The sequence below is a fragment of the Schistocerca piceifrons genome, chromosome 6, assembly GCF_021461385.2.
Source record: "Schistocerca piceifrons isolate TAMUIC-IGC-003096 chromosome 6, iqSchPice1.1, whole genome shotgun sequence".
Lineage (NCBI taxonomy): Eukaryota > Metazoa > Arthropoda > Insecta > Orthoptera > Acrididae > Schistocerca > Schistocerca piceifrons.
The window spans coordinates 594,579,243-594,606,288 of NC_060143.1; the positions used below are offsets into that span (position 1 = coordinate 594,579,243).

General features: G+C 41.2%; 1 protein-coding gene across 2 annotated transcripts in view; it reads right to left on the minus strand.

Moving 5' to 3' along the window:
* Positions 1-216: 216 nt before the first annotated feature.
* Positions 217-27,046, minus strand: part of LOC124802802 (derlin-1) — a 135,518-nt gene continuing 108,688 nt past the window's right edge. For both annotated transcript variants that reach the window (XM_047263805.1, XM_047263806.1), the window contains exons 6-7: positions 22,127-22,237; positions 217-761 (exon numbers count right to left, since the gene is read on the minus strand). In XM_047263805.1, the coding sequence (XP_047119761.1) occupies positions 629-761; positions 22,127-22,237 (244 nt within the window). In that variant the 3' untranslated portion in view covers positions 217-628. The remainder of the gene's footprint in view (positions 762-22,126; positions 22,238-27,046) is intronic.

Below are 27,046 nucleotides of genomic sequence, written 5' to 3' on the forward strand. Positions count from 1 at the left end.
TCACATCTCTGCAAGTATTAGCATGAGAGTACATTCTTTGGTAACCATCTTGTGCACTTAAATCAAAATGGTAGAATAGTGATTGGTCATTATGTGGACTTATTTCCAAAGCTACTGCAGCATGCAAACTCCGTAACACACATGGAGGCCACAAAAAAATGCTAAAGGTTTGAAATGGCTTACTAAATAATTTTTAAGGAAAGAATACTGACAATGTTAGAATATTGTCTATTTTTTTATTTTATTTTTTTACTTCTTTTCACTTTCATACATACACATCACTGTTCTTTTACAACCTTTATTTTTACTACTGAATAGTACTTGCACTTTCAGTAAGTTGCTCTGGAAGTGTAAAACAAATAATCCTCCCTTTTCTGCATTTAGTATTACTTATGCCTTTAAGCGGTTAAGTAACTGTACCTAAAATGACAAACATTATCTCTCCCTCTCATGAAAGATAATAAACTGCACACTGAACAATCCTCAATACAACAAGATTTATGCCAGCACATGTTATTTGTCTCGAAACCTTCATTCACCTAACAAGTTATTAAAATATTATACACTTTAAGCAAAACAAAAATAAGATTTTAATAAATTTGCTTTATGATAGCTCCATGCAGCTCGCTCATTCCTCGCCGAGAACATATCCACGGCCCCAGTTGTGGCGCCCCCCTGGAGGATCGGCCACTGGCCGCCGGCTCTGTGGTGGGACACCAAAACCGTGCACTGATCCTTGTCTGTTTGGGAACCACCTGTACCTGAAAGGGAGGAAAAAAAAACTAACGTTGCCCTGAAGCCTCACATCTAATTATAACAGAATGTAAGACTGATGTATCATTACTGCTTTCATCTGCAGTGTGTCAAATGTGACTGAAGACACTCGAATAAACTGGTTACACATATTAAATAATTATAATTTGCAGTATTTCCTGTAAATATTTGTACAACAAACAATTTACATAGTTTCAAAAGACATTATGGTTCAAACTGTACAATACCACAGACTAGCTGTGTGGTAGGTCCTTACAAATACGTTTTAAATAAGATTATGAAATGTATATACTACTCACACTTAACACTTTGCTGCAAATGCAACACTCAATCCACTGTCAGTTGCCCTACCTTCTCCCTACTTCATCCTTGTATGCTCCCACAAGCAGCACATTACTGCCCCCCACCCCTCTCCTGCTATCCTTCCCCCAATCTGCCCCAGCCTCCTCCTTACCCACATTACTGGGGTGTTTCTCCCATCATGCAGTGCTGCTCACAGTCTAGTCTCAACAGCCACAGACTATGGCCGTGTGTGTGTGTGTGTGTGTGTGTGTGTGTGTGTGTGTGTGTGTGTGTGTGTGTGTGTGCGCGCGCGTGTACTTCTAATGTAGGCTTCTTTGGCTTTTTGGCCGAAAGCTTAGTTGCTGTCAGTCTTTTTGTTGTGCCTACCTGCAGCTCATCACCACTCAATAAATGTTACATATCTGTAGCAGAATTACAGCAAACTCCAAAATCTAACAAATATCTAACTGACCGTATCGGCTCATCCATCGCAACAGCAGCCGTTACGTCCACTAATGTTTCTTTTGAAATAAATACAGAAACAGACAATAAAAGATAGCACCAGTTGAAGGACAGCTATCGAGATATCCGCACGTTTTTCTTGTATGAAACGAGTCCAGTTTTTGAGTGATATGTGGCTTGTTCATCAAGAAAACCAATGCTTGACCTGTATTCGGGTATGCTCTTTTTGACACAATGTTGTGGTGGTGGTGGTTAGTGTTTAACGTCCCGTTGACAACGAGGTCATTAGAGACGGAGCTCATGCTCGGGTTAGGAAAGGATTGGGAAGGAAATCGGCCGTGCCCTTTCAAAGGAACCAGCCCGGCATTTGCCTAAAGCGATTTAGGGAAATCACGGAAAACCTAAATCAGGATGGCTGGAGACGGGATTGAACCGTCGTCCTCCCGAATGCGAGTCCAGTGTGCTAACCACTGCGCCACCTCGCTCGGTCACAATGTTGTGACCTGAGCTGTGCTCGGTCTTCATTTTCAAAATGTTGATACCAACTTGGTAAAAAATGGAAAGTCACCAAATCACATGATGAAAGAGTTTCAGTAAGGCGAGTAACATACACTCATGTTCAGGAAAGACAGAACACCCTGAACACAAGATACAGGATGTTCAATTTTACAGGACACGTACATTAGTACATTCTGTAGAAATGATTAACACTAGAACCACATGGGCCCGTGGGTTCACGGTGAACATCAATAGTGTGGCACACCACCATTTAGCGTTAAATGTGCCAGCAGCTCTTGTTGTTGCTATAAACTGAACGTAATGGATCAGTGTGACTTGAGCAGACATGCAGGATGCCTCGTAGACATATGCTCGAACTGTACCATCAAATAAATGAGTTTGAAAGAGGGCGCATTATTGGCATGAGGGAATGCGATGCATCTATCTGGGAAATTGCACATCTCATTCCATACGAGCGGCAATGGTTGTATGCAGAATGGTTTATGGAAGGCCGTAGAACACGACGAGATGGGTCAGGTCGCACCACCCACACCACACCCCGACAAGATCAACACTTCAACTGAATTGCATTTCAGGACAGATCTGTGTCCTCCTCAGGTCTGTTGCAACAGTGGAACAGTTTAACACATTGTACACTATCAGGGATGACAGTCAGTTGCCGTTTATTGCAGCAAGGGTTCTGTGTGCATCGTCCACTTCTTGCCATCTTTGACGAGTTTGCAGAAACATACAAGACAGCAATGCTGTATAGAATGACGTCACTGGAGAAAGGAATGGCATCAAATAGTGTTCTCCGACAAATCCAGGTTCTGTTTATTTCCTATACCACAGGATGCTATCTAGCTTGGAACATGTTATTAGGTCCCATGGTGGATGCTGTGCCTACTAGGCAACAGCACACATACTGAAATGAGGTGACAAATGCTAATAATTTCTGCAGAACTTACTATTGTACGTGTCCTGTGAATATGAGTGTCCTAACTCTAATTATTCAAGTTTTTCTGAACATGAGTGTACTATGAGCAGCCTAGAGAAAGTTTGTGGCTTACATATAATATAAATGATTGAAAATACTTTTTTTTAACTTGCTGACCACCATACTCCATTATTATTATTATTATTATTATTATTATTATTATTATTATTGTTGTTGTCTTCAGCCTGAAGACTGGTTTGATACTGGTCTCCATGCTACTCTATTCTGTACGAGCCTCTTCACCTCTGAATAACTATTGCAACCTACATCCTTCTCTATCTATTTACTGTACTCATCTTTTGGTCTCCCTCCATGATTTCTACCCCCCCGATACTTATCTCCATTACCAAATTGGTGATGCCTTGGTGTCTCAGAATGTGTCCTATCAACTGATCCCTACTTTTGGTGAAACTGTGCCACAAATTTCTTGTCTGCCCAATTCTATTCAATACCTCCTCAGTGGTTATGTGATCAACACATATAATTTTCAACATTCTTCCATAGCACAAAATTTTGAGAGCTTCTGTTTTCTTTTTGTCTAAACTGTTTATTGTCCATGTTTCACTTCCATATGTGGCTGGCTACACTCCAAACAAATATCTACAGAAGAGACTTCCTAACACTTAAATCTACACTGAAGTGCCAAAGAAACTGGAATAGGCATGCATATTCAAATACAGAGATATGTAAACAGGCAGAATATGGCACTGCAGTCAGCAATGCCTATATAAGACAACAAGTGTCTGGTGCAGTTGTTAGATTGGTTACTGCTGCTACAATGGTACATTATGAAGATTTAATTGAGTCTGAACACATCATCTTCAAGGTAGTGGGGATGTGGGGATTTTCCCATACAACCATTTCAGATGAGTACTGTGAATAACAGGAATCCAGTAAAACATTAAATCTCCGACATCACCGCAGCCAGAAAAAGATCCTGTAAGAATGGGACCAACTATGACTGAAGAGAATCTTTCAATGTGACAGAAGTGCAATCCTCCTGCAAATTGCTGTAGATTTCAATACTGGGCCATCAACAAGTCTCAGCGTGCAAATCATTCAACGAAACATCATAGATATGGGCTTTCAGAGCTGAAGGCCCACTCTCGTACCCTTTATGACTGCACGACACAAAGCTTTGTGCCTTGCCTGAGCCTGTCAACACCGACATTGGACTGTTGACGATTGGAAAATTGTATCAAGTGGATCGACATGTACGAGTATGGAGAAAACCTCATGAATACATGGAACCTGCATGTCAACAGGTGACTGTTCAAGCTGGTGGAGGCTCTGTAATGGTGCTGCGTATGTGCAGTTGGAGTGATACGGGACCCCCGATACGTCTAGACGTGGCTGACAGGTGACACATGCATAAGCATCCTCTCTGATCATCTGCATCCATTCATGTTTATTGTGCATTCCAGCAGGACAATGCAACATCCCAAGCATCCAGAATTTCTACAGAGTGGCTCCAGGAACACTCTTTTGAGTTTAAACATTTCCAATGGCCACCGAACTCCCTAGACATAAACCTTATTGAGAATATCTGGGGTGCCCTGAAACGTCCTGTTCAGAAGAGGTGTCCACCCCCTCGTACTCTTACGGATTTATAGACAGCCCTGCAGGATTCATGGTGACAACTCCCTCCAGCACTAAGTCGGACATTAGTCGAGTCCATGCCAAGTCGTATTCCAGCACTTCTGCATGCTCGTGGGGGCACTATACAATATTAGGCTGGTGTACCAGTTTTGTTTGGCTCTTCAGCCTATATCCAATGTTACCAAATGTCTCTTCTTCACAAATTCTTTTCTTGTCATTGCCAATGTCCATTTTTATCCTCCCCACTTCAGCCAATATCAGTTTTTTGAAAGATTTCATGATGGCTTCAGCTGCCATTCTCTTTATTTTATGTATAATTGTACAATTTTGGCCTTGTACCATTTTCAAGTATCTAAAACTGATGCATTATACGTTGTATACATTAGTGAAACTTGTGATTTTTTATGTAGAAATAAGTCATATCTGTAGATATATTGGCTCATTATAACTTACTTTATGGATGACTTTTAGTAGTAAAATATGCTATTATGTCTTTGCTCCTATGACTACATATTATACTCATACACTACTGGCCATTAAAATTGCTACACCAACAAGAAATGCACATGATAAACAGGTATTCATTGGACAAATATATTGTACAAGAAATGACCTGGGATTACATTTTCACGCAATTTGGGTGCATAGATCCTGAGAAATCAGTAACCAGAACAATCACCTCTGGCCGTAATAACGGCCTTGATACGCCTGGGCATTGAGTCAAACAAAGCTTGGATGGCGTGTACAGGTGCAGCTGCCCATGCAGCTTCAACATGATACCACAGTTCATCAAGAGTAGTGACTGGCGTATTGTGACGAGCCGGTTGCTCGGCTACCATTGACCAGATGTTTTGAATTGGTGAGAGATCTGAAGAATGTGCTGGCCAGGGCAGCAGTCAAACGTTTTCTGTATTCAGAAAGGCCCGCACAGGACCTGCAACATGCGGTCGTGCATTATCTTGCTGAAATGTAGGGTTTTGCAGGGATCGAATGAAGGGTAGAGCCACGGGTCGTAACACATCTCAAATGTAACATCCACTGTTCAAAAGTGCCGTCAATGCGAACAAGAGATGACCGAGACGTGTAACCAGTGGCACCCCATACCATCATGCCAGGTGATACGCCAGTATGGCGATGACAAATACACGCTTCCAATGTGCGTTCACCGCAATGTCGCCAAACATGGATGCGACCATCATGATGCCTTAAACAGAACCTAGATTCATCCGAAAAATTACGTTTTGCCATTCGCGCACCCAGGTTCATCGTCGAGTACACCATCGCTGGCGCTCCTGTCTGTGATGCAGCGTCAAGGGTAACTGCAGCCCCGGTCTCTGAGCTGACAGTCCATGCTGCTGCAAACGTCGTCGAACTGTTCGTGCAGATGGTTGCTGTCTTGCAAACGTCCCCATCTGTTGACTCAGGGATCGAGACGTGGCTGCACGATCCATTACATCCATGCTGACAAGATGCCTGTCATCTCGACTGCTAGTGATACAAGGCCATTGGCATCCAGCACGGTGATCCGTATTACCCTCCTGAACCCACCGATTCCATAATCTGCTAACAGTCATTGGATCTCAACCAACGCAAGCACCAATGTCGCAATACGACGAACCGCAATCGCGATAGGCTGCAATCCGACCTTTATCAAAGTCGGAAACGTGATGGTACGCATTTATCCTCCTTGCATGAGGCGTCACAACAACATTTCACCAGGCAACGCCGGTCAACTGCTGTTTGTGTATGAGAAATCGGTTGGAAACTTTCCTCGTGTCAGCACATTGTAGATGTCGCCACCGGCGCCAACCTTGTGTGAATGCTCTGAAAAGCTAATCATTTGCATATCACAGCATCTTCTTCCTGTCGGCTAAATTTCACATCTGTAGCCCGTCATTTTAGTGGTGTAGCAATTTTAATGGTCAGTAGCGTAAAATAAATCTGTGATGTTATACGCTAATTTGTGAGAAGGTTACTTTCGAGGAGTTGTTGCGAAGTTCTTATATGTAAGGCCCATGTTTTGATATACTTACAACTACGAAGATTATAATTATTTTACAGAAATTTGTTAGTTAACCTGCATGTGCTTTTGTTCTCAATTATATTTAATTATCATTCATCATTGGTGTAAATATGACAGTATGTAGTTTCTTTAAAATAACTTTTAAATATTTGTTCTTATATTGTGAGAGCATGTCATCTTTGGGTAGTTTGTACCAAGGTCTTATATATAAAATCTATCAAGTACTCTAATGAAACAGTATCAGTTATTTTCCTACACAAATAGCAAAACTTATCTACTGCTTTAAGTGTCTCATTTCCTAATCTAATTCCCTCGGCATCGCCCGATTTCATTTGACTACATTCCATTATCCTTGTTTTGCTTTTGTTTATGTTCATCTTATATCCTCCTTTCAGGACACTGTCCATTCTGTTCAACTGATCTTCCAAATACTTTGACGTCCAACATAATTACAATGTCACTGGCAAACCTCAACATTTTTATTTCTTCTCCCTGAACTTTAATTCCTACGCCAAATTTTTCTTTGGTTTCCTTTACTGCTTGTTCAATTTACAAATTGAATAACTTGAATAACATTGGGGAAAGGCTCCCTGTATTTCACCCCTGGTACCTTCAGAATTTCAAAGAGAATAGTCCAGTTAACACTGTCAAAAGCTTTCTCAAACGCTACAGATGTAGCTTTGTCTTTCTGTAAGCTACCTTCTAAGATAAGATGTAGGACCAGTACTGCCTTGTGTGTTCCTAAATTTCTGCAGAATCCAACCTAATCTTCCCCAAGGTCAGCTTCTACCAGCTTTACCATTCTTCTGTAAAGAATTCACGTTAGTATTTTGCAATCATAACTTAGTAAACTGACAGTTCAGTAATTTTCATACCTGTCAGCATCTGCTTTCTTTAGAATTGGAATTACTACATTCTTCTTTAAATCTGGGGGTATTTTACCTGTCTCACACATCTTACACACAAGACAGAAGAGTTTTGCCATGGCTGGCTCTCCCAAAGCTGTCAGTAATTCTGAATATCATCAACCCCCAACACCTTGTTTCAGCTTAGATCCTTCAGAGATGTGTCAAATTATTCTCTCAGTATCGTATCTCCCATCTCAGCTTCATTTACATCCACTTCCCTTTCTGTAATATTGTGTTCAACTCATCACCTTTGTGCAGACCCTTTATATGCTCCTTCCACCTCTCAGCTTTCCCGTCTTTGCTTTAAACTTTTTTCTATCTAAGCTCTTGATATTCATACAGCTGCTTCTCTTTTCTCCATAGGCCTCTTAATCTTCCTGTAGGCAGTAAATTTAAAATCTGCAGTAAATTTAAAATCTGGTTGCTAAATCTCTGCCCCTCCATTATCCCCTAAAAAAATCTTTCCCTCCAAAGTTTCAAATTTGTGAACTTAAAAACACCATTTTTTTCTACTACATGATGTACATACAGGACATGAAAACACAAATAATAATATTCTTGTGTAAAAGATATGGTCAGTCTGAAGGCACGAGTTTACTGATATTGATAACAATTGAATTTCTACTTTTTTCTCCAAGTTGAGGTTCACATGTAAAACGACCAATCACTTCACATGGAAAAAGCTTTGGAATATCAGACGAAAATCTCTATTTACAGCTAACTATTCCAGAGTAACTTAGTTACTTTTACAGCCACATTTCTACAACAAACTAAACCATGGATGACATTTTTGGAGATAATTTGAATGAAGTGCATCAGTTAAATTACGTATTTCAAAACCACTTTACATTTGCAAACACTTAACAGCACGTGCTCAGTTTGCTTTTATCAGCCAAAATCAAACTGCAAAAATAGTAAGATAGCTCCTTATGGAACCACATCCATTGGCTTTGACAACTCTCAATCACATTGTCACCTTTCAAGCTCAAGCTGCACTTCAGATCAGGCAGTCACCAGAAACACATTTGCATGACAGCATGCATCCTATGCTGCGACTGGGTGATAGAATCAAGCTGAGCAGGCACCATGTTAATTTACGTGTCTGTGCAGCTTAAGTCCTGTCATCGATGTTGTTCATGTGTATACACTTGTAAGCAACAGAAAACATGCTGTTTAATTCAAGCACCTGAAGAACTCTCCAAAACATGTAAGTTTTTTATACAATTTGTTAGGCAAAGGTGTCGTGATATCTGATGCTGGTGAATAAAACTTAGTTCTATTTCATGTTGAGAGTCTGAATGTGGCTTCAGTAGTGTGGGAAATGGGATTTTTGTGCATTAAATCACCCAGCCTCTGAAAAACTTCAGCCACATGTGAAGGAAATGATGAAATGCTGTGTGCTACACCTTCAACAAACTCTGCTGACAACTCTCACATCTACAGATTCAAGCAAGTTTATGTTACAGCCCTAGGTTCTTATTTCATCCCTAAGATGACAATAATCAATGACGACATGACAAAGTGTTATATGTATAGCTGGAATGACAGGTCTCATAAATGTAGATATTCTGAAAGGAAACAAGTCCCTTCAGATTTACTGGGAAAGAAACCACCTTGCACAAACAGGGAACGTGGACAATGTCAATACCTGCCGTGTTTAAGTGAATTTGCCTTCCACATTCAACTTAAAGACTTCTGGCAATTATCTTAACATTACAGTGAAGTGTTGGTGGAACAGTATCATAATGCCTCTGAAGATAACTCTGAAGTTATGACATGGCTTTCTTTTGAAACATTTTCAAATGTATAATTGGAGTTTTATTTTTTCTTCAACTGATTAAATTTAATAGGTTTAAGTAACTGTTTCATTTTTTCAAAAATGTAAATCAATGTGATGTCAACAAAAATAATTTAATTGAAAAAGATATTACCATTTCATCATAACTCTAAGGAAATAAAATTATGCAAAAAGAAAGGTAATATGGTGCTTGAAAAAAATAACCTGACAAAAAATTACAGTAAATGGAATCTGACAACTGAGAGACGCTGGCCAACTGGCTGAGGGTGTTGTTGGTGACTCGCCGAAAACAACCAAAGACGACCACAACAACGATGGTTGACCGACAATATAACGCAATGGAATGACAAGTCTGGAGAGCTAACCAAATTGATAGCCAGAGATGTAGTAATATGTAAAAGCAAGCAACGATGTGTACAAGTAATGATATGTAAGCACAGTCAAAACACGATCGAGGTCTGGACCCTTACTCTGCCAACTTTACAGTGTGGCCATAGGTGCTGACAGGCTGGCGCATGGGGTATGATCCGTGTCTAGCACTGACGCAAATATTAGGAACGCTATCTAGTGGCTGTCATCTAGGTCCAGATGTTCTGGCCGGCTTTCCAACTTGTTAGGCTATATACCAGAAATTTTTTTTTACTAAAACTGGTCAAGAATACTGTTCCCATATTATGCTCTAGACTTGTGGAATTAGTGCATATACAATACTAGGATCGACCACGCTGCAGCCGTACATTCATTAACTGTAAATAATACAATTGCTTTTACGAAATTATTATGACTCTCATCATACCTGAACACAAACTTCTTTCTTCTTTAGGAATTTATTTTCTTCTTACGTGGTCCTCAACTTTGGGTCCTTGTTCTATATTATCAGGAGACTCTGGGGTAGGTTGGTTTTGATTTCCATTCCACCAATATTGAAGAATACAATTAGCCTTTCACTCTGTGATAGTTGGATTCTGCACTGTCAGTAGCTCACGATACTATGCCTGATCGTGACCTGGTAACATACGGCATGTTGAAAGAGTTGAACCCACAGTCGAAGGGGGTCGTTCTTCAGCTGTTTAATGAAATTTGGATGACATGAGACTTTACCAACCCGTGGGAAGAATCCATTTTAATTCTGAATTTAAAACTAGGGAAGGATTGGAGTAACTCTGGTAGTTATAACATTAGTCTCACAAGCTATGTAGCAAAGATACTGGACTGTATAGTGTACCAGCACCTAGAAGGTCCTAGAAACCAGGCTTCTAGTAAGTTGCTCCCAGTGTGGATTCAGGAGCTACCGCTCCATACTCAATAACCTGACCCTGCTTGAAGCAGTAATTCAACAAGCTTTCCTCTGTAAGCAAACACCTTATTGATGTCTTCATCAATATGGAAAAGGTCTATGGTACTACGTGGAGGCTTATTTTTTCCCTTTGTTCTATCAGTGGGGGCTCCATGGATGTCTACCCACTTTCACACAGCCCCTCATCACAGTTTTGAGTTCAAGGGACCACTCTGTGAGATCATCAGTCTCTCCATTCTATATGTATTGAACCAGGAATAATCCTTGTAACCAAGATACAATAGCACAGACATAACAGCAAGTAGAATTAGGAGAGGAGTGAGAGGGACTATGGTGGGTGAGTTGCTATGTTCAGCATGCAGTTGGAAGACACGAGAACACGATATGCGATAAGAGATGCAACCTCTGCATCTGACCAGCACTACCTCGCCCAAGAAAATGAGCAGCGCACACAAGATGATAATTTTAGGAAAGACAACACATTAAAAACAGCACATATAGAAGATTAAAGAAAATAAAAAGGAGGAAAGGGTAGGAGCCAGGCCAGATCATTAAAAAAGGACCACCTTGGGTCTCCTCATCCAGAGTAAGTGAGAGGTGCCCCTCCAACCCCCACGCAGTCAATGAGGTCAAACGCCCCAACCTTACAAAGACAAGCAGAAACCACCTTCGGGGCGGGGGGGGATAATGGAAAAAAACAAAAACTGGTCAGCTGCTTTGGCATTGTCCACTAGCACCAGAAGAAGCATATCAGGAAGGTTAACATATCACCGCAAAGCATCCAAATTTGGGCAGTGTAGTGGCATATAGGCCACTATCAAGCAGGCACCACATAGGTGGATCCTCACATCAGAGAATGTGGCCATGGGTCAGTCACATGTTCCCTATGCATAGCCAACGAAAGACGGTGGATTCTCTGTGAAAAGTGTGAAGGGTAGATAACCATGTGGTCTTTTTTTTACTTATTTACATGTCAAGTTCCGTAGGACCAAATTGAGGAGCCACACTCCAAGGTCATGGAATGTATCAGGACATGAAATTACAAAATAAAAGTAATAACAGATAAAAATAAATGTTCATGAACCTGAAAAGAGTCAGTCCATAAGCTCAAGTAAACACTATCAGCAATACAATAAGAATCAGCTTAATTTTTCAAGGAACTCCTCAACAGAATAGAAGGAGTGAGTGACCCATGAGGAAACTCTTCAGTTTCAATTTGAAAGCACTTGGATTGCTGCTAAGATTTTTGAATTCGAGTGGCAGCTTATTGAAAATGGATGCAACAGTATACTGCACACTTTTTTGCACTAGAGTTAAGGAAGTCCGATCCAAATGCAGGTTTGATTTCTGACGAGTATTAACCAAGTGAAAGCTGCTTATTCTTGGAAATAAACTAATATTGGTAACAAGAAATGACAATAAGGAATATACGTATTGAGAGGCCAATGTCAAAATACCCAGACTCGTGAACAGAGGTCGACAAGAGATCAAGAGATTTGTGAACTGATACCATTTATTGCCCGAACCGCCCATTTCTGAGCCAAAAATATCCTTGCAGATTGGGAAAAGTTACCCCAAAATATAATACCACACGACATAAGGGAATGAAAATAAGCAAAGTAGACTAATTTTCATGTCAAAGTATCACTCACTTCTGATACCGTTTGAATAGTAAAAATGGCAGTATTAAGTCTTTGAACAATATTCTGAACATAGGCTTTCCACGACAGGTTACTATCTATCTGAACGCCTAGAAATTTGAACTGTTCAGTTTCACTAATCATATGCCCGTTCTGTGAAATTAAAACGTCAGGTTTTGTTGAATTGTGTGTTAGAAACTGTAAAAACTGAGTCTTGCTGTGATTTAACATTAGTTTATTTTCTACAAGCCATTAACTGAGGTCATGTACTACACTATTTGAAACCGAGCCAATGTTGCACACAACATCCTTTACTACCAAGCTAGTGTCATCAGCAAACAGAAATATTTTAGAGTTACCCATAATACTAGAGGGCGTATAATTTATATAAATAAGGAACAGGAGTGGCCCCAACACTGATCCCTGGGGCACCCCCAACTTGACAGTACCCCACTCAGATCCCACTTCACAGCTGTTATCAACATTGTGAATAATGATTTTTGCTGCCTGTTGCAAAAAGCAATTGTGAGCTACTGTCCATATTCGGCAATGGTCCAACTTGTGGAACAATATATTGTGATCAACACAATCAAACGTCTTAGTTAAATCAAAAAATACACCAAGCGTTCGAAACTTTTTGTTTAGCCCATACAGCACCTAACAGAGAAAAGAGAATACAGCATTTTCAGTTGTTAAACAACTTCTGACGCCGAACTGTACATTTGATAGAAAATGATATAAAAATGATCAATTATCCTTACATACACAGCCTTTTCAATAACTTTTGCAAACACTGGTGGCATAGAAATAGGTCTAAAATTATCACATTATCCCTTCCTCCCTTTTTATAAAGCGGCTTTACTACTCAGGAAACTGACCGTTCCTAAAGGAAAAATTACAAATATGGCTAAATACAGGGCTAACGTGAAGCACAGTACTTTAATATTCTGCTAGGCACTCCATCATATCCATGAGAGTCTTTAGTCTTCAGTGATTTAATTATTGATTCAATCTCCCTCTTGTCTGTGTCACAGAAGCATATCAGACATCAATTTTGGAAAGGCATTTGCCAAAAAGAAAGTTATATGATTCCCTGTAGAAACTAAATTTTTATTTAATTCACCAGCAATGCTCAGAAAATGATTGTTAAATACCATACATATATCTGATTTATCAGTAACAGAAATATTTTTATTGCAAACTGACTTTATATCATCGACCTTGTGCTGCTGACCAGACACTTCCTTCACAACTGGCCATATGGTTTTAATTTTATCCTGTGAATTAGCTATTCTATTTGCATACCATATACTCTCTGCCTTCCTAACAACATTTTTAAGCACCTTACAATACTGTTTGTAATGGGCTACTGCAGCTTGATTGTGACTACTTCTAACATTTTGATATAATTCCCGCTTTGTTCTACATGATATCCTTGTCCCACTAGTCAGCCACCTGGGCAGCCCATTACTGCTAGTACCCCGTTTAGAATGTTCTAATGGAAAGCAACTCTCAAAGAGCATGAGAGATGTGTTAAGGAAAGCATTGTATTTATCATCTATGTTAGCGGCACTATAAACATCCTGCCACTCTTGTTCCTTGACAAGTTTTAAAAAATTCTCTATTGCTGTTGGATTAACTTTCCTACACAGTTTGTAATTAAATATGACATTGGTTCGAGTACAAAAGCCTTTCAGTGTTAAAATTTGTGCATCATGGTCTGAAAGGCCATTCACCCTTTTACTAACAGTATGCCCATCCAATAACGAAGAATGAATAAAAATATTGTCTATGGCTGTGCTACTGTTCCCTTGCATCCTAGTTGGAAAAAACAGTTTGCATCAGATCATATGAATTTAGGAGATCTACCAACATCCTTTCTTTTGCACAATCATATACAAATTAATATTGAAGTCGCCACATATAACTAGTTTTGGCGCTTCCTACAAAGTGAATCAAGAAGCCTCTCTAGATTGAGCAGAAATGCTCTGAAGTCGGAGTTACCCTAACCTACAAACAATAACAATTAGAAGTTTAGTTTCATTGAATTCAACTAACGCTGCACAACATTCAAATATCTGTTCAGTGCAGTGTCGTGATACGTCAGAGGCACTCTCCCAACCCGCAAGGAACTCCTCGAGAAACAGTCAGCAAATGTGTAGCCTGGTAAAGGAAGCCACCTAGTTGTCAAATTATTTAAGTGGTGCTCTGATATACCAATAATTTCAGAGTTGACATCCATAAGCAGTTCACTAATTTTATCTCTAATAACTCATTTTGATGAAATATGCTAATCCCTTCTCTACTTGGAAACATTACATCCTCTGAAGGTGAACCCTTAGTTAGAGGGACTTCCTTTAAGCAGGTATACCTATCCGCTGACTTCAATCTAAAAAAATGTGCAGCTGTAACACAAACTACTACAGGAATTTTTCCACGACACCACCACCACCACCACCACCACCACCACCACCACAACCACAACACTGTCACCTATAAGCCTCCTCTTCCCATACCTGTTGAGGTGCAGGCCATGTCTAGTGAAACCCGATCTACTGATAGACCCAACTGGAACCACTGAGATGTGACCCATGCCCTCTGCCATCAGTGCCCTCCCCAGCCCCACGTTAATGCACCTAACAGCCGCAATAAGGTGAGGCCGATCATGACACTGAAACAGTTGCGCCAAATGCACATTAGTGCCACCAGTTTGAGTAGCTATCTTAACCAAGTCACCACCTACATCATATTCCCCGTCCCTATCGGGACTGTTCCCTGCTCCACCCACTATCACTACCTGATCCTCCTCCTCCTCAAAATTCTTACATAACTCCCCTATGCTTTCAGTCACCTGAGCCAACCCTGCACTAGGCTTCACAATGCTGGTGGCCTGGTACTCACTCCCCAAATCTTCCTGCAACTGCTGGCCCACACCTCTACCGTGGGAACTACCTAACAGCACAACCTTCTTTCTGCTAGACTTTGCAACTAATGGTCTTCTTTATCACCTTCAGTTTGTTTGGGGAGTTTAGGGTGGACCATTGAGAGTTCCAGACCTCTTAACTGATGGCACAGAATCGAAAGAAGGTCCAGTTCTATTTCCAAAATTGGCATCCGGGTATCGAACTTTGTTAACCAGTCAGCATGTTCTCTCCCAGATATCTTGACATGACCACGGGTCCACACAAAGATGACTGGCTGTCCAACTTCACGGAGGTCACAAAGAAGATCCTGGATAGTTACGAGTAACGGGTGATGAGGGTAGCACTGGTCTGTAGTCTGCTCACGGAGTTGCTGCAGAGTAGAAGCATGTTGCAAGTGCAAGAACAAGCATGGCTATGGGCTCATCTGATGGCCACCAATTCATCAGTGAAGACAGTGCAGGAAGTATAGTTCACAGTACCTTGCACGTGTATATGCAAAACCAGTTTGTCCATCAACCACTGACCTGTCCGTGTATACCACTTCAAACCCGGAAACGCACCAATGACAGCCAGGAGCAGGCAGCAAAAAATCCACGGGGTCAACTGAATCATTCAATTCAAACAATAAATCGATAGAGATCTGAGGTCAGGCTACATGCCATGGGGGGTGTAAGCAATTGCTACCTGACAAAAGGCAACAGTGGAGGACGTTTAGTTCAGAGCAGAAACACTGGTAGTTTGGATGCTTACGGGAGGTGCAAGTCTCTACAGCGTAACTGAGAAGTTGTAGTTGGTGTCTGATCCGCAATGGAGAGACCACAGCCTCCACAAGTAGGCTGTTCACACGATTAATTTGAAAAGCTCCTGTTGCAAGCTGGGCCCCACAATAGTGTTTCGGGTCCAGTGACGACAATGCTGAAGATGATGCCCAACCACATGCCAGGTTCCGTAATCAAGATAGGACAAGATCAGCACTTTTTAAAGTAGCAGGAGGGTAGAGCACTCTGCACCCCAGGTGTGCTATGGATGCAGCAAAGTGTTAAAGGTGTAGGCAACACATTTGCTTAAGTTGTAAAAATGGGGTAGCCACATCAACCGTGCATCAAAAGTCCCAAAAAGTGATAAGTTCCCACCACACTTTATAACTGGTCATCTACGTACAGTTCTGGTTGTGGATGAAATATACGACAAATGACACGCACGACATGCCTTGGTGGCTGAAAACTGAAAGCTGTGGGTGAGAGCTCTTGACTGCACCTTTTGAATGGTGTTGTGCAATCACCAATCAGCAACACCCACAGTAGACCAGCAACAGTAAAAGCAGCATACAAGGAGGGTGATACTGAGGGCCCAACAGCTGCTGCTAGACCACTGATGGCCACTAGAATGAGAGGGCACTCAATACAGAGCCCTGTGAGACCCCATTCTCTTGGATATGAGGGGTATTGTGGGAAGCACCAACTTCAACACGGAAAGTACGGTGGAAGAAGTTCTGGACAAAAATCGGAAACAGGCCCCGGAAATTCCATTCACGTAAGGTAGCCTTCTGCAGGTCAAAGAAGACAGAAATAAAGTGTGGACATCATTCAAAACAAAGCATTCCTAACGTTCTTGCTTCCACCGTTTTACTAAATGGTGGACCCAGGCGTGGAGCTGGTTTAATACATAAGGTACTCCATCAATAGGTGCCACTTATGGCACTGAAGAACACACCTGCTACCTCTAACAGCTTCAGCGATTTCCGAGGTTCTTCCGACACATTACCTTCCAATTGTGCAATCCTCAAGAATAGGGGACCATTAAGTTGGTCATCAGTAGAATGGCTGCTGTTGTACTCTGGACAGCCATGCCAATATCCCCATTTTGTGAGTGCTAAGGATGACAATGGAAGTGAAAGCACCCTAGTCGGCACGGTCGAGAGCCCATCTGGGTGGGCGCCCAGGGGAGTGACATTGAGGGAGGGACAGGAAGATTAGAAAGATCATTGGCTGAGTAAGTTCCGTGTGCCACACTGAAGTGTGTGGGATCACCAGCATTCAAAAGACAAATGTAAGTTTTTGATACCTTTAATGTGGCCAGTGACAGTGGTTCCACCCTGCAAAGGGTTATAGGCAATGAAGTTACCCAAGATTAGGAAAGGTGGGCAAGCTGAGAAACCAATGGAGACAATAAGATCTGAGACTTCATCAGGAGGGAGATGAACGTTACAGGTGGTAAAATTCTGAAACGCCCTTACCCAAACAACCACAGTCTCCAAAACTGTATCGAGAGGCACAAGTTCGTTACATACAGAGTCCAGAACATATGTGCAAACTCTACCTGACACCGAATCATAGTCAGTGCGATTCTTAAAATATCCCTGGTAGTCATGAAGGGCAGGGCTCCGCATTGCTGAAAACGAGTTACATGAAGGGCTATGCAGAAAGCAGGGCTGGAGCTTAGAGATGTCATAGTTCAGTCAGGTGGTGGAAAAAACCTCTTGCTGTTGGTACACTGTGAAGGCGCGAAGGGACGAAGGACGTAGGTTATGCTCCATGGTCACCTGCTGCCACTGGTTGAGAGGTTATAGTATCAACACATGTTGGTTTTGAGATGTTGTTTAGAGCAATCTCGGGCCTCAGGAGTCACTGGGATCTCCGCCTTGGCCACAGAAGTGGAACACGCAGGATATAGTGGTGTTGGGGCCACTGGAATCTCCTTTTAGAAGATTTCTTTCTATCATAGAAATGTCATCCAGCTTGTCACAAGTGACTAACATCCATGACTGGGCAGGGGATGCCATTTTAATCAAAACTGACCCACTCTTCATTTTGGATGTTGTTGGAGCTTCTCCAAACTTTTCCTTTATGTTCTCCACAAAGAATAGAGGCTTTGTGGCCAGGAAAGACTCCCCATCACACTTTATACATACCAGGTACTGGAGGGAGTATTTCTCTGCTTGTCATATAACTCTACATTCCTACCACAGTGCAGCCAGGGAAGGAAATATTTTGGGGTCATATCTTTCTGCATTGAATGAGTTCTTTCCTTCTGAAGGGACTGCTGGGGCCTTATGACAACCAGCAGGAGAAAGCTTCATCTGCTTAATATGCAAGTCATCCACCACAGTGGCACCCACTCCGAACGAGGGCTCTCCCCAAGGAAGACACCTAGCTGCAGCAACAGCTGCCTGGCCAGTAACTCATTGCTCAAGAGTCCCCTTGCCCCAGTCATGATAAGCTCATACTCTTTGGCATATATAGGGAGTTTCTAGCACATGCAACCCTGCATGGGTCAGAGAGCTACCACCATGCAGGTACTTGACAAACACCCCCCCCCCCTCCCTCCACAATGGGATGGCTACTGTGCAGGGTTTTGGATGTACTACCTTATTGGAAAGGAAGTAGGCTAAGGTGGAATATGCACAACATTGAGTGACTTTCTCTGCACAATCTGCACTTCTGGAAAAGTGGTGGCAGATCAAACCCAACAACGGGGACCATGTATTGATTAATGAGGTGTAGAGAGTGAAACAAGGGTACTAAATCATGTACCAGATCCAAGTGAGTTCCGCATCACAAAGATCATCCGATAGAAAGTCAGGGAAAGGGATGTTGGAATTATAGGCTTGCTACACAGAAAGGGAAGTTGTGCTGCAAATGCTGGGGCCCTGAGGCAGATAAAAACATACATAACAGTTGAGAGCCCCTGGCGGAGGGGGGGTCTTCATCTCTGACAATATCTTAGATACAAGGCTGGAAATGACCTGTCTAACCTGTTCTAAGCAGGGGAATGGTGTCTGTCAAGGGAGTGTTTTAAGTATCACAAAATTTGCCACTGCTATCAACAGTATTACATCCATAGTACAGCGTCCCATACAGGGTTCCTTGTTTGTGGACGATTTTATCTTCTGTGCATCCTCCATCCTTGCATGGCTACTAGGTAACTGCACTTGATAATCAGGTGGTGGGAAGAATGCTCTACCACCATAGGTTTTAAATCTTCTATGGAGAAAATTGTCTTGATTTTAATTGCTCCCTCTTTCTTTTTAATTTGTGTGTTTTAAAACTGGGGGTACTGTTCTCACTTTTAAGGCAAAATAGGTGAAATACCTGGGCCTCATTTTTGATCAGAAGCTAATGCTGCTGCCACATCTTTAATAATTATAAAAAGAATGGAGGTGTTGCAAGGTTAACATCCTTAAATTCACCAGATACAAGTCTTGGGGAGCCAAAAGAGCATGTCTGCTCCCATATTATAATGGCTTCGTGTGACCCCATCGTGAATATAGACGCCAGGTTTATAGATTAGCAAGGCCTTCATACTAAAAATTCTGAATGTGGTTCACCGTGGTGATATTACTGTCAATAGGGGATTACCACACAAGTCCAATTGCTAACCTAATATCTCCATTTGGTAAGCCCAGCATACAGGAGTTTGTCCATCCCGAACTCACTAGCACCCCTCTCTGCTTTAGAGCATCCACTGGAAAGGCTGTTCCGTTACCGTCCCCAGGCAACAAGGCTGTTTGGGATCTGTGCAAGGGAGAGCCTCGAGTTACTACAGAAAAGGGGAAGAGGGGGAAGGGAGGCATTGAGATCCAAAGCCAAGGGTGGAATAAGGGAGCCTCCTGGCTACAAAAGTTTTAGGTTACTATTCAAATTGACAGGCTACAGGAAGAATTGTACCCCAGAAATTATTTTAAGTTAAATTTAATGAGATTTTACATCTCCACCTGGATTTTATTACTTTTTACACGGACACTGGTTGCACTGTCGTGTTTCCCAATGTTGTCCTCAAGATAGGGCTCCTAGAGCAGCTTTCAGTATATTACTTGGAACTGTATGCTATTCTGAGGACAATGGAGCAGTTGAGAACCCATTGTGGCATGAGATTCCACATCTGCTCTGATTCCCACAGTCTCTTTCTTACTATTGGTCACACACACCCAGCAGATCAGATGGTGCAAGGAGTGCAGGAACCTCTCGTCCTCTTGCAACGGCAGGACTAGGAAACTGAACACACTGATACAGCTGCTAAACAGGCTTACTCCCTGCCACCTCCTGCTCACTGTTCAGTCTCCCTGCAGGCACTCGTCTCATTTGTGATCAGACTACCATATGTCGTCGGGAGGCTCAGTTGCTGTAAGTGAAGAGTAATTTTAAACTTATGTTCTCTAAAATCTTCAGTGCGACCATGGCTTACACCCTTCTGACCGTGCTGAGATGATGTAGTAGCCCCTAGAAGTTTTAGAGTGGGACATTGTGCACAGACCCATCGCTTTCTTTTATGTCGGGAGCCGCTGTTGTGTCACAATGTGGGACACGGCTGTCAACACGACAGATTTTACTTTACCTAGTTTTATGTGACAACCTGGAGGTAGATCTGGATCTCCCACAGGACCTACCCTCTATTTTATCTGACTAGATGAGTGTGGTTTGTGTTTCAAGATTGCGTGTTAGTCCACAATTCTTCCCAAAATATTGGGTGTCAGTTTTTGATTTGTCACAGAACAGATTGATCACCAATTATTTCAAAGTAGCCACCTAGCCACAGTCACCCGTCCCCTTTTTAACCATGTATGAACTGGTATTTTATCCTTGATTTCATCTAGTTATCCTGCTGGGTTATGTCTGACTTTTACTGAGGGCTTTTCTGATGATTACCTTATGACGGTTGTAAAGGGACACCCTCCTCTAACATTCCTTTTCTTCAACAGAAGCTATCAACATCAGAAATACTTTCTATCTTTTAAACAGGTTAATATTATCTCAGCTGTTTTTCAAAGAGAATTTCATATGATTTTTTATACAATGTGATATATTTCAGGCTAAAATATATGAAAACAAATCAATATATTTTCGATGTTACAATCGATGTGTACTAACTCTGTATATACAGTCAAAATTACTCTTTTTCTAGAAACATCTGAAATGAGGAAATATTCGGCACACTTAAAATTTGTATTATTAATAGCACAATCTGATGATATTTATTAAATTTATTTCTAGATTCATTTGCAAAATAATGATATAACTTAGTGAAGATTCTTCTTTCGCCAAGAAAATTTGTAAACTCTTTGAAATATTGTTAATACTGCAGAATGAGGTAGTAGTGGGCATGCCTCTGATGTGACTGGACGTGTTTTTAGTTTTGGCAATAACAATGTAATTTTCGATTTAAAAGTGGAGATTGTAAAGACAGTGTGGGGTAGAAAAATGTGAAAATATAAAAATTAAGATAAAAACAGGCAATTCTTCAGTAGTTATGATGTCATTTGGAACATACAATATCAAAAATTTCAGCTTCACAAATCAACCCCTAGATGTGAAGAACTGGAGACAACAATGAGAAAAGAAGTAAAAAAGTTGTTTGTAAATCTTACTCCTCTCTAAGCTTATTAAAAGATTTTATTTTGAAATGGGTGACAAGTGATGTGAAGGAGGGTAAGATTACAGGGTGTTATTTTCAATTGTATATGAAAGAAACTTTGTTTTAAGATTTACTATTATTTTTTAATAGATTTTCATTACACACATCTGTATATCAGCATGCAACACCACTGATGATCTTGTGAAGCATCCTCACCCACAAATCATCATCACTATCTTGGGTACTGGTTGTCTTTCTGACTTAATTGGTATGTAGTTTCATGTGGTAAATTGAGTTTTAGTGTTTCACCCAATTAGAAAAATGGCAATTGCAACAATACATTACAGCATTTAGCCAAGTTTGTCTGTTTTAATTTTGAAACCGTAAAATACTAACAATTATGCCCCCACCACAGCACACCAACAATGCTGAATGCCATACCACAAATACATCAAGTGGTATGTTGATATGACAGAAAAGTTTCTCATTATGTTTAGTTGCTACTTATAATACAATTTCAGCACTAATTTACATCTTAGCCTTTCCATGTATTAAATTTTAATGTCTACTTACAAAATTGATGGTGTTGTTAAAAGGCTTGGACCTCCCATTTCCTGGGGATATTTAAACATGAGGAAGAAGTACAGGTGTCCAACTAAGATACCCACCAATTCATTAAGTCCTCTGCAACAGAAAAAAACAACAAATGTAGCACACTTAATACAAAAAACAATATTACGTATGTAAAATTTTCAAAAATTTGAAGCAAATAAACATAGAATGCTTAAGAACTGACTCTGCTCAACTAATACAAACTTATCAGCTGATGTAACAGAGATTAAAATCATTTTGCTATGGCCCAGAGTTATCTTGGTTCCGGTAAATTAGTGATTTATGGACAATATACTTGGAAAGTTGTGGTGGATTATGGAGGGGAATGAGTTTTATGGGCACCTAATGGCAAGGTCATCAGAACCCTTACACTTATGAAAAGAAATGAATGTGGAGATAAACTAAAATTATTGTACACTCATGCACTGGAAATGACTATACGGTCACTATCTCAAATGCTCTAAAAACAATTAGGAGAGAAAGTAGCTATACACAAAATTAAAACACAGAAAACAAAACACAGAAGAGCTAAAAGAAAGGACAGAGAAATGTGACTGGCTGACCACATACAAAAAAATTGGGTGAGCCACTCACCCTGTTGACACATTAAAAACATCTCCCTAAAATCATCTTAAAAATGTTGGACAATTCACAAAACTTTAACACTTTAACCGCACCATTGGAACATTGCTTCATATAGAGGGCAGATCTGTCAGCAAATCCACTGCAGTCTGCTGGTTGACAAATAAAACTCAGTCCAATAAAATGTGCTGCACAGTGATCTCGCACACCACAAGCACCACACATTGGAGGGTTCCTCCGCCAGCATAAGAATCCTTGTGTCATGGGGCTTTGGTCTATGCGAGGACGAGCAAGAAGGACCTCGTCCCATAAATGTGGCTGGAAGGAAGTACACCACAGCCGAGTTGTTGGCTTACTACATGGAGCTTGTTGTCAGTCACTTCCAGCCAGATCACAACACACCTCCTTGACTGCTCGATCTGCCCTTTCATTCCTATCAGTTCCCATTTGCCAAGGTACCCAGCAGAAAGACACCACCTTCCCCAATCACAGTTGGAGGAGGGCATCCTGGATATTCTGGATGAGTTTACCTGCTGGGTACAAACGTTTGAGAGAGTAAATGGCACTCAGAGAATCTGAACAGACAAGAAGTTTAGCACTGGAAGAATGCCTCATCTGTTCCAGTGACTGTAAGATTGCGTATAACTGTGTTGAAGATAGTAAATTCCTGAGGCAGTCCGATCTTGAGGACACAATTCATGACAACAACGGAGCAACCAATGGAGGCCCCTTGCTTAGATCCATCTGTAAAGACAGTAATGTCGTTGCAGTGCACATATAAAATGTCTGAAGTAGTCACAATCAAGCTACAGTAGCCCATTACAAACAGTATTGTAAGGTGCTTAAAAATGTTATAAGGAAGGCAGAGAGAATGTGGTATGCAAATAGAATAATTAATTCACAGGACAGAATTAAAACCATATGGTCAGTTGTAAAAGAAGTGTCTGGTCAGCAGCACAAGGTCGACGAAATAAAGTCAGTTCGCAGTAAAAATATTTCTGTTACTGACAAATCAGAAATATGTACGGTATTTAACAATCATTTTCTGAGCATTGCTGGTGAATTAAATAAAAATTTAGTTTCTACAGGGAATCATATAACTTTCTTTTTGGCAAATGCCTTTCCAAGATTGATGTCTGAAGTACTTCCGTGATGCAGACAAGAGGGAGATTGAATCAATAATTAAATCACTGAAGACTAGGGACTCTCATGGATATGATGAAGTGCCTATCAGAATATTAAAGTACTGTGCTGCACATGTTAGCCCTGTATTTAGCCATATTTGTAATTTTTGCTTTAGGAACAGTGAGTTCCCTGAGCGATTTAAGTACTCAGTAGTAAAGCCGCTTTATAAAAAGGGAGAAAAGGATAATGTAGACAATTTTAGACCTATTTCAATGCCATCTGAGTTTGGTAAAGTTATTGAAAAGGCTGTGTATATAAGGATAATAGATCATTTTATATCACAGGATTTGCTATCAAATGTGCAGTTTGGTTATAGAAGTCTTAACAACCGAAAACACTATATTCTCTCTTCTCTGCGAGGAACTGGATGGGTTAAATAAAAGGTTTCGAATGCTAGGCATATTTTTTGATTTAACTAAGTCATTTCATTGTGTTGATCACAAAATATTGCTCCACAAGTTGGACCATTACGGAAAACGGGGAGTAGATCACAATTGGTTGACCTCTTACTTTAGCAACAGGCAGTAAATGTCATTATTCGCAATGTTGAGAATGGCTGTGATGTGGGGTCTGAGTGGAGTACAGTCAAGTGGGGGGGGGGGGGGGGGGGGGTGCCCCAGGGATCAGTGTTGGTGCCACTCCTGTTCCTTATTTGTGTAAATGATATGCCCTCTAGTATTACAGGTAACTCTAAAATGTTTCTGTTTGCTAATGACACTAGCTTGGTAGTAAAGGATGTTGGGTGCAACATTGGCTCGGTTTCAGATAGTGCAGTTCATGATCTAAGTTTATGGCTTGTACAAAATAAACTAACACTAAGTCGCAGCAAGACTCAGTTTTTACAGTTTCTAACACACAATTCAACAAAACCTGACGTTTTAATTTCACAAAATGGGCATATGATTAGTGAAACTGAACAGTTCAAATTTCTAGGTTTTCAGATAGATTGTAACCTGTCATGGAAAGCCCACGTTCAGGATCTTGTTCGAAGACTTAATGTTGCCATTTTTGCTATTCGAATGGTATCTGAAGTGAGTGAGTGTTCGACACAAAAATTAGTCTACTTTACTTAATTTCATTCGCTTATGTCGTGTGCTATTATATTTTGGGGTAACTCTTCCCATTCTAAAAGGATAGTTTTGGCTTAGAAAACGGTGGTTCGGGCAGTGAGTGGTGCAAGTTTACAAACCTCTTGTCGAACCCTGTTCACGAGTCTGGATATTTTGACACTGGCGTCTCATATATAATCCATACTGTCATTTCTTGTTAACAATATTAGCTTATTCTGAAGAACAAGCAGCTTTCACTCAGTTAATACTTGGCAGAAATCAAACCTGCATTTGGATTGGACTTCCTTAACTCTTGTGCAGAAATGTGTGCAGTATACTGCTGCATCCATTTTCAATAAGATACCACTCGAATTCAAAAATCTTAGCAGTAATCCATGCACTTTCAAATCGAAATTGAACAGTCCTCATAGGTCACGCCTCCTATTCTGTCAAGGAATTCCTTGAAAAATTAAGCTGATTTTTGTTGCATTGTTGATTGCATTTACTTAAACTTATTGACTGACTTTTTTGAGTTCTTAAAAATTTATTTTTATTTTTATCCGTTATTACTTCTATGTTGTACTTTCATGTACTGACACGTTCCATGACCTTGAAGATTTGCTCCTCAATTTGGTCCTATGGAATGTGACGTGTAAATAAAGTAAAATAAAACTGTCACCCTCTGTGAGTTGGGGACGTTGCCTGTCTTCCATGTAAGATTCTGGCCAGTGTCTGAGCAATGCCTCTGGGCGTCGTTCGGAGATGCACCTGTTTCAGCACTGTTGTTATTGGTAAATGGCTGTGTTTACTGGAAATCCTCCTGATGGCTTCCCATGCTTTTGTAAAACATGTGGAACAGTTAATGGAGTCCTGGAATGTTTGCCACAAGTGCTTTTTGCTTTTCTTAATGATACGTCAAGCCTTGGCTCTCTTGACACGAAAAGCAGTGAGGTTGTCTGCTGTTGGGCAGCATTTAAACCGTCTAAGAGCTGCACATCTGGCCTGGATGGCTGAATGGCACTCTTCTGTCAAGTAGGGTACAAGTCACTACCTAAGAGGACTCAAATACTATGGTATGAACAGGTCAGCACCATGATGGATCCCACTAGTGATGTGGTCCACCCATTCCTGGATGTTGTCACAGTGTTCAAACACAGCCAACTGGCTGAACAATGTCCAGTTAGACCTGCCAATCATCCATGTTGGTGGCTTGTGTTCCAGCAACATTAGGCGAAAGCAAATTGAGAAGTGGTCGCTGGAATAAAGGTCGTCAATGACCTCCCAGTGAACAGAGTTGCGAAGGACTGGAGAGCAGAGAGATAGGTTGATGGCCATGAATAATCCAGTAGCAGCACAGAAATGAGTACGATGCATAGCTCTTGAGATGTCAGGAGGCTCTCCAAAACCCCATCTTCAGACCAAGTAGAGGTCAAGCCCTACAGGACAAGATGGGTATTGAACTCTCCCAGGAGGAGAAATGGTCGAGGGAGTTGTTCCATAAGATCTGAGGGGAGCCTTAGAACCTATTGCATCCAAGAGCAAACTGTATGCCTCCGACGTGCATAAATTTCAACTGCTACTGCTTGCAGGTCAGTATCCAGGGGGACAGCAGAAGAATGGTACGCATTAGTGACAAACACTGCAACCCCTCCCTTGGTTCTTTCCCTACAATAGGTCATCTTTGCAGTATAGCATATAGCCCCGTAGCACAGGGATGTCTGCATCTTTAAAATGTGTTTCTTGTAAACAAGTCATTGGTGTGATTTTACTTTACCCGTATCTTTGCATCAGGAAGGCTTGTAGAGTGAGGGTAAATGGAAGGGCTGCCTGGATCCAAGGCATCTAACTCCATGACATTCCCCTCATCCTCATCAGTCAGACGTCCCAGAATGACATCTGACGATGCCTGGGAAGCTTGCCACCTGAACTTTGGGTTCCTTTCCCTGCACCCTGTCCCATCAAGGATGAGGGAGAAGGGGGTGTTGAGAGGCACTCTGCTTTATGTGCGCCTTCTGGATGTTCGCTGCTCAATTGTTATTGGTCTTTCCTACTGCAGCTGCCTGAA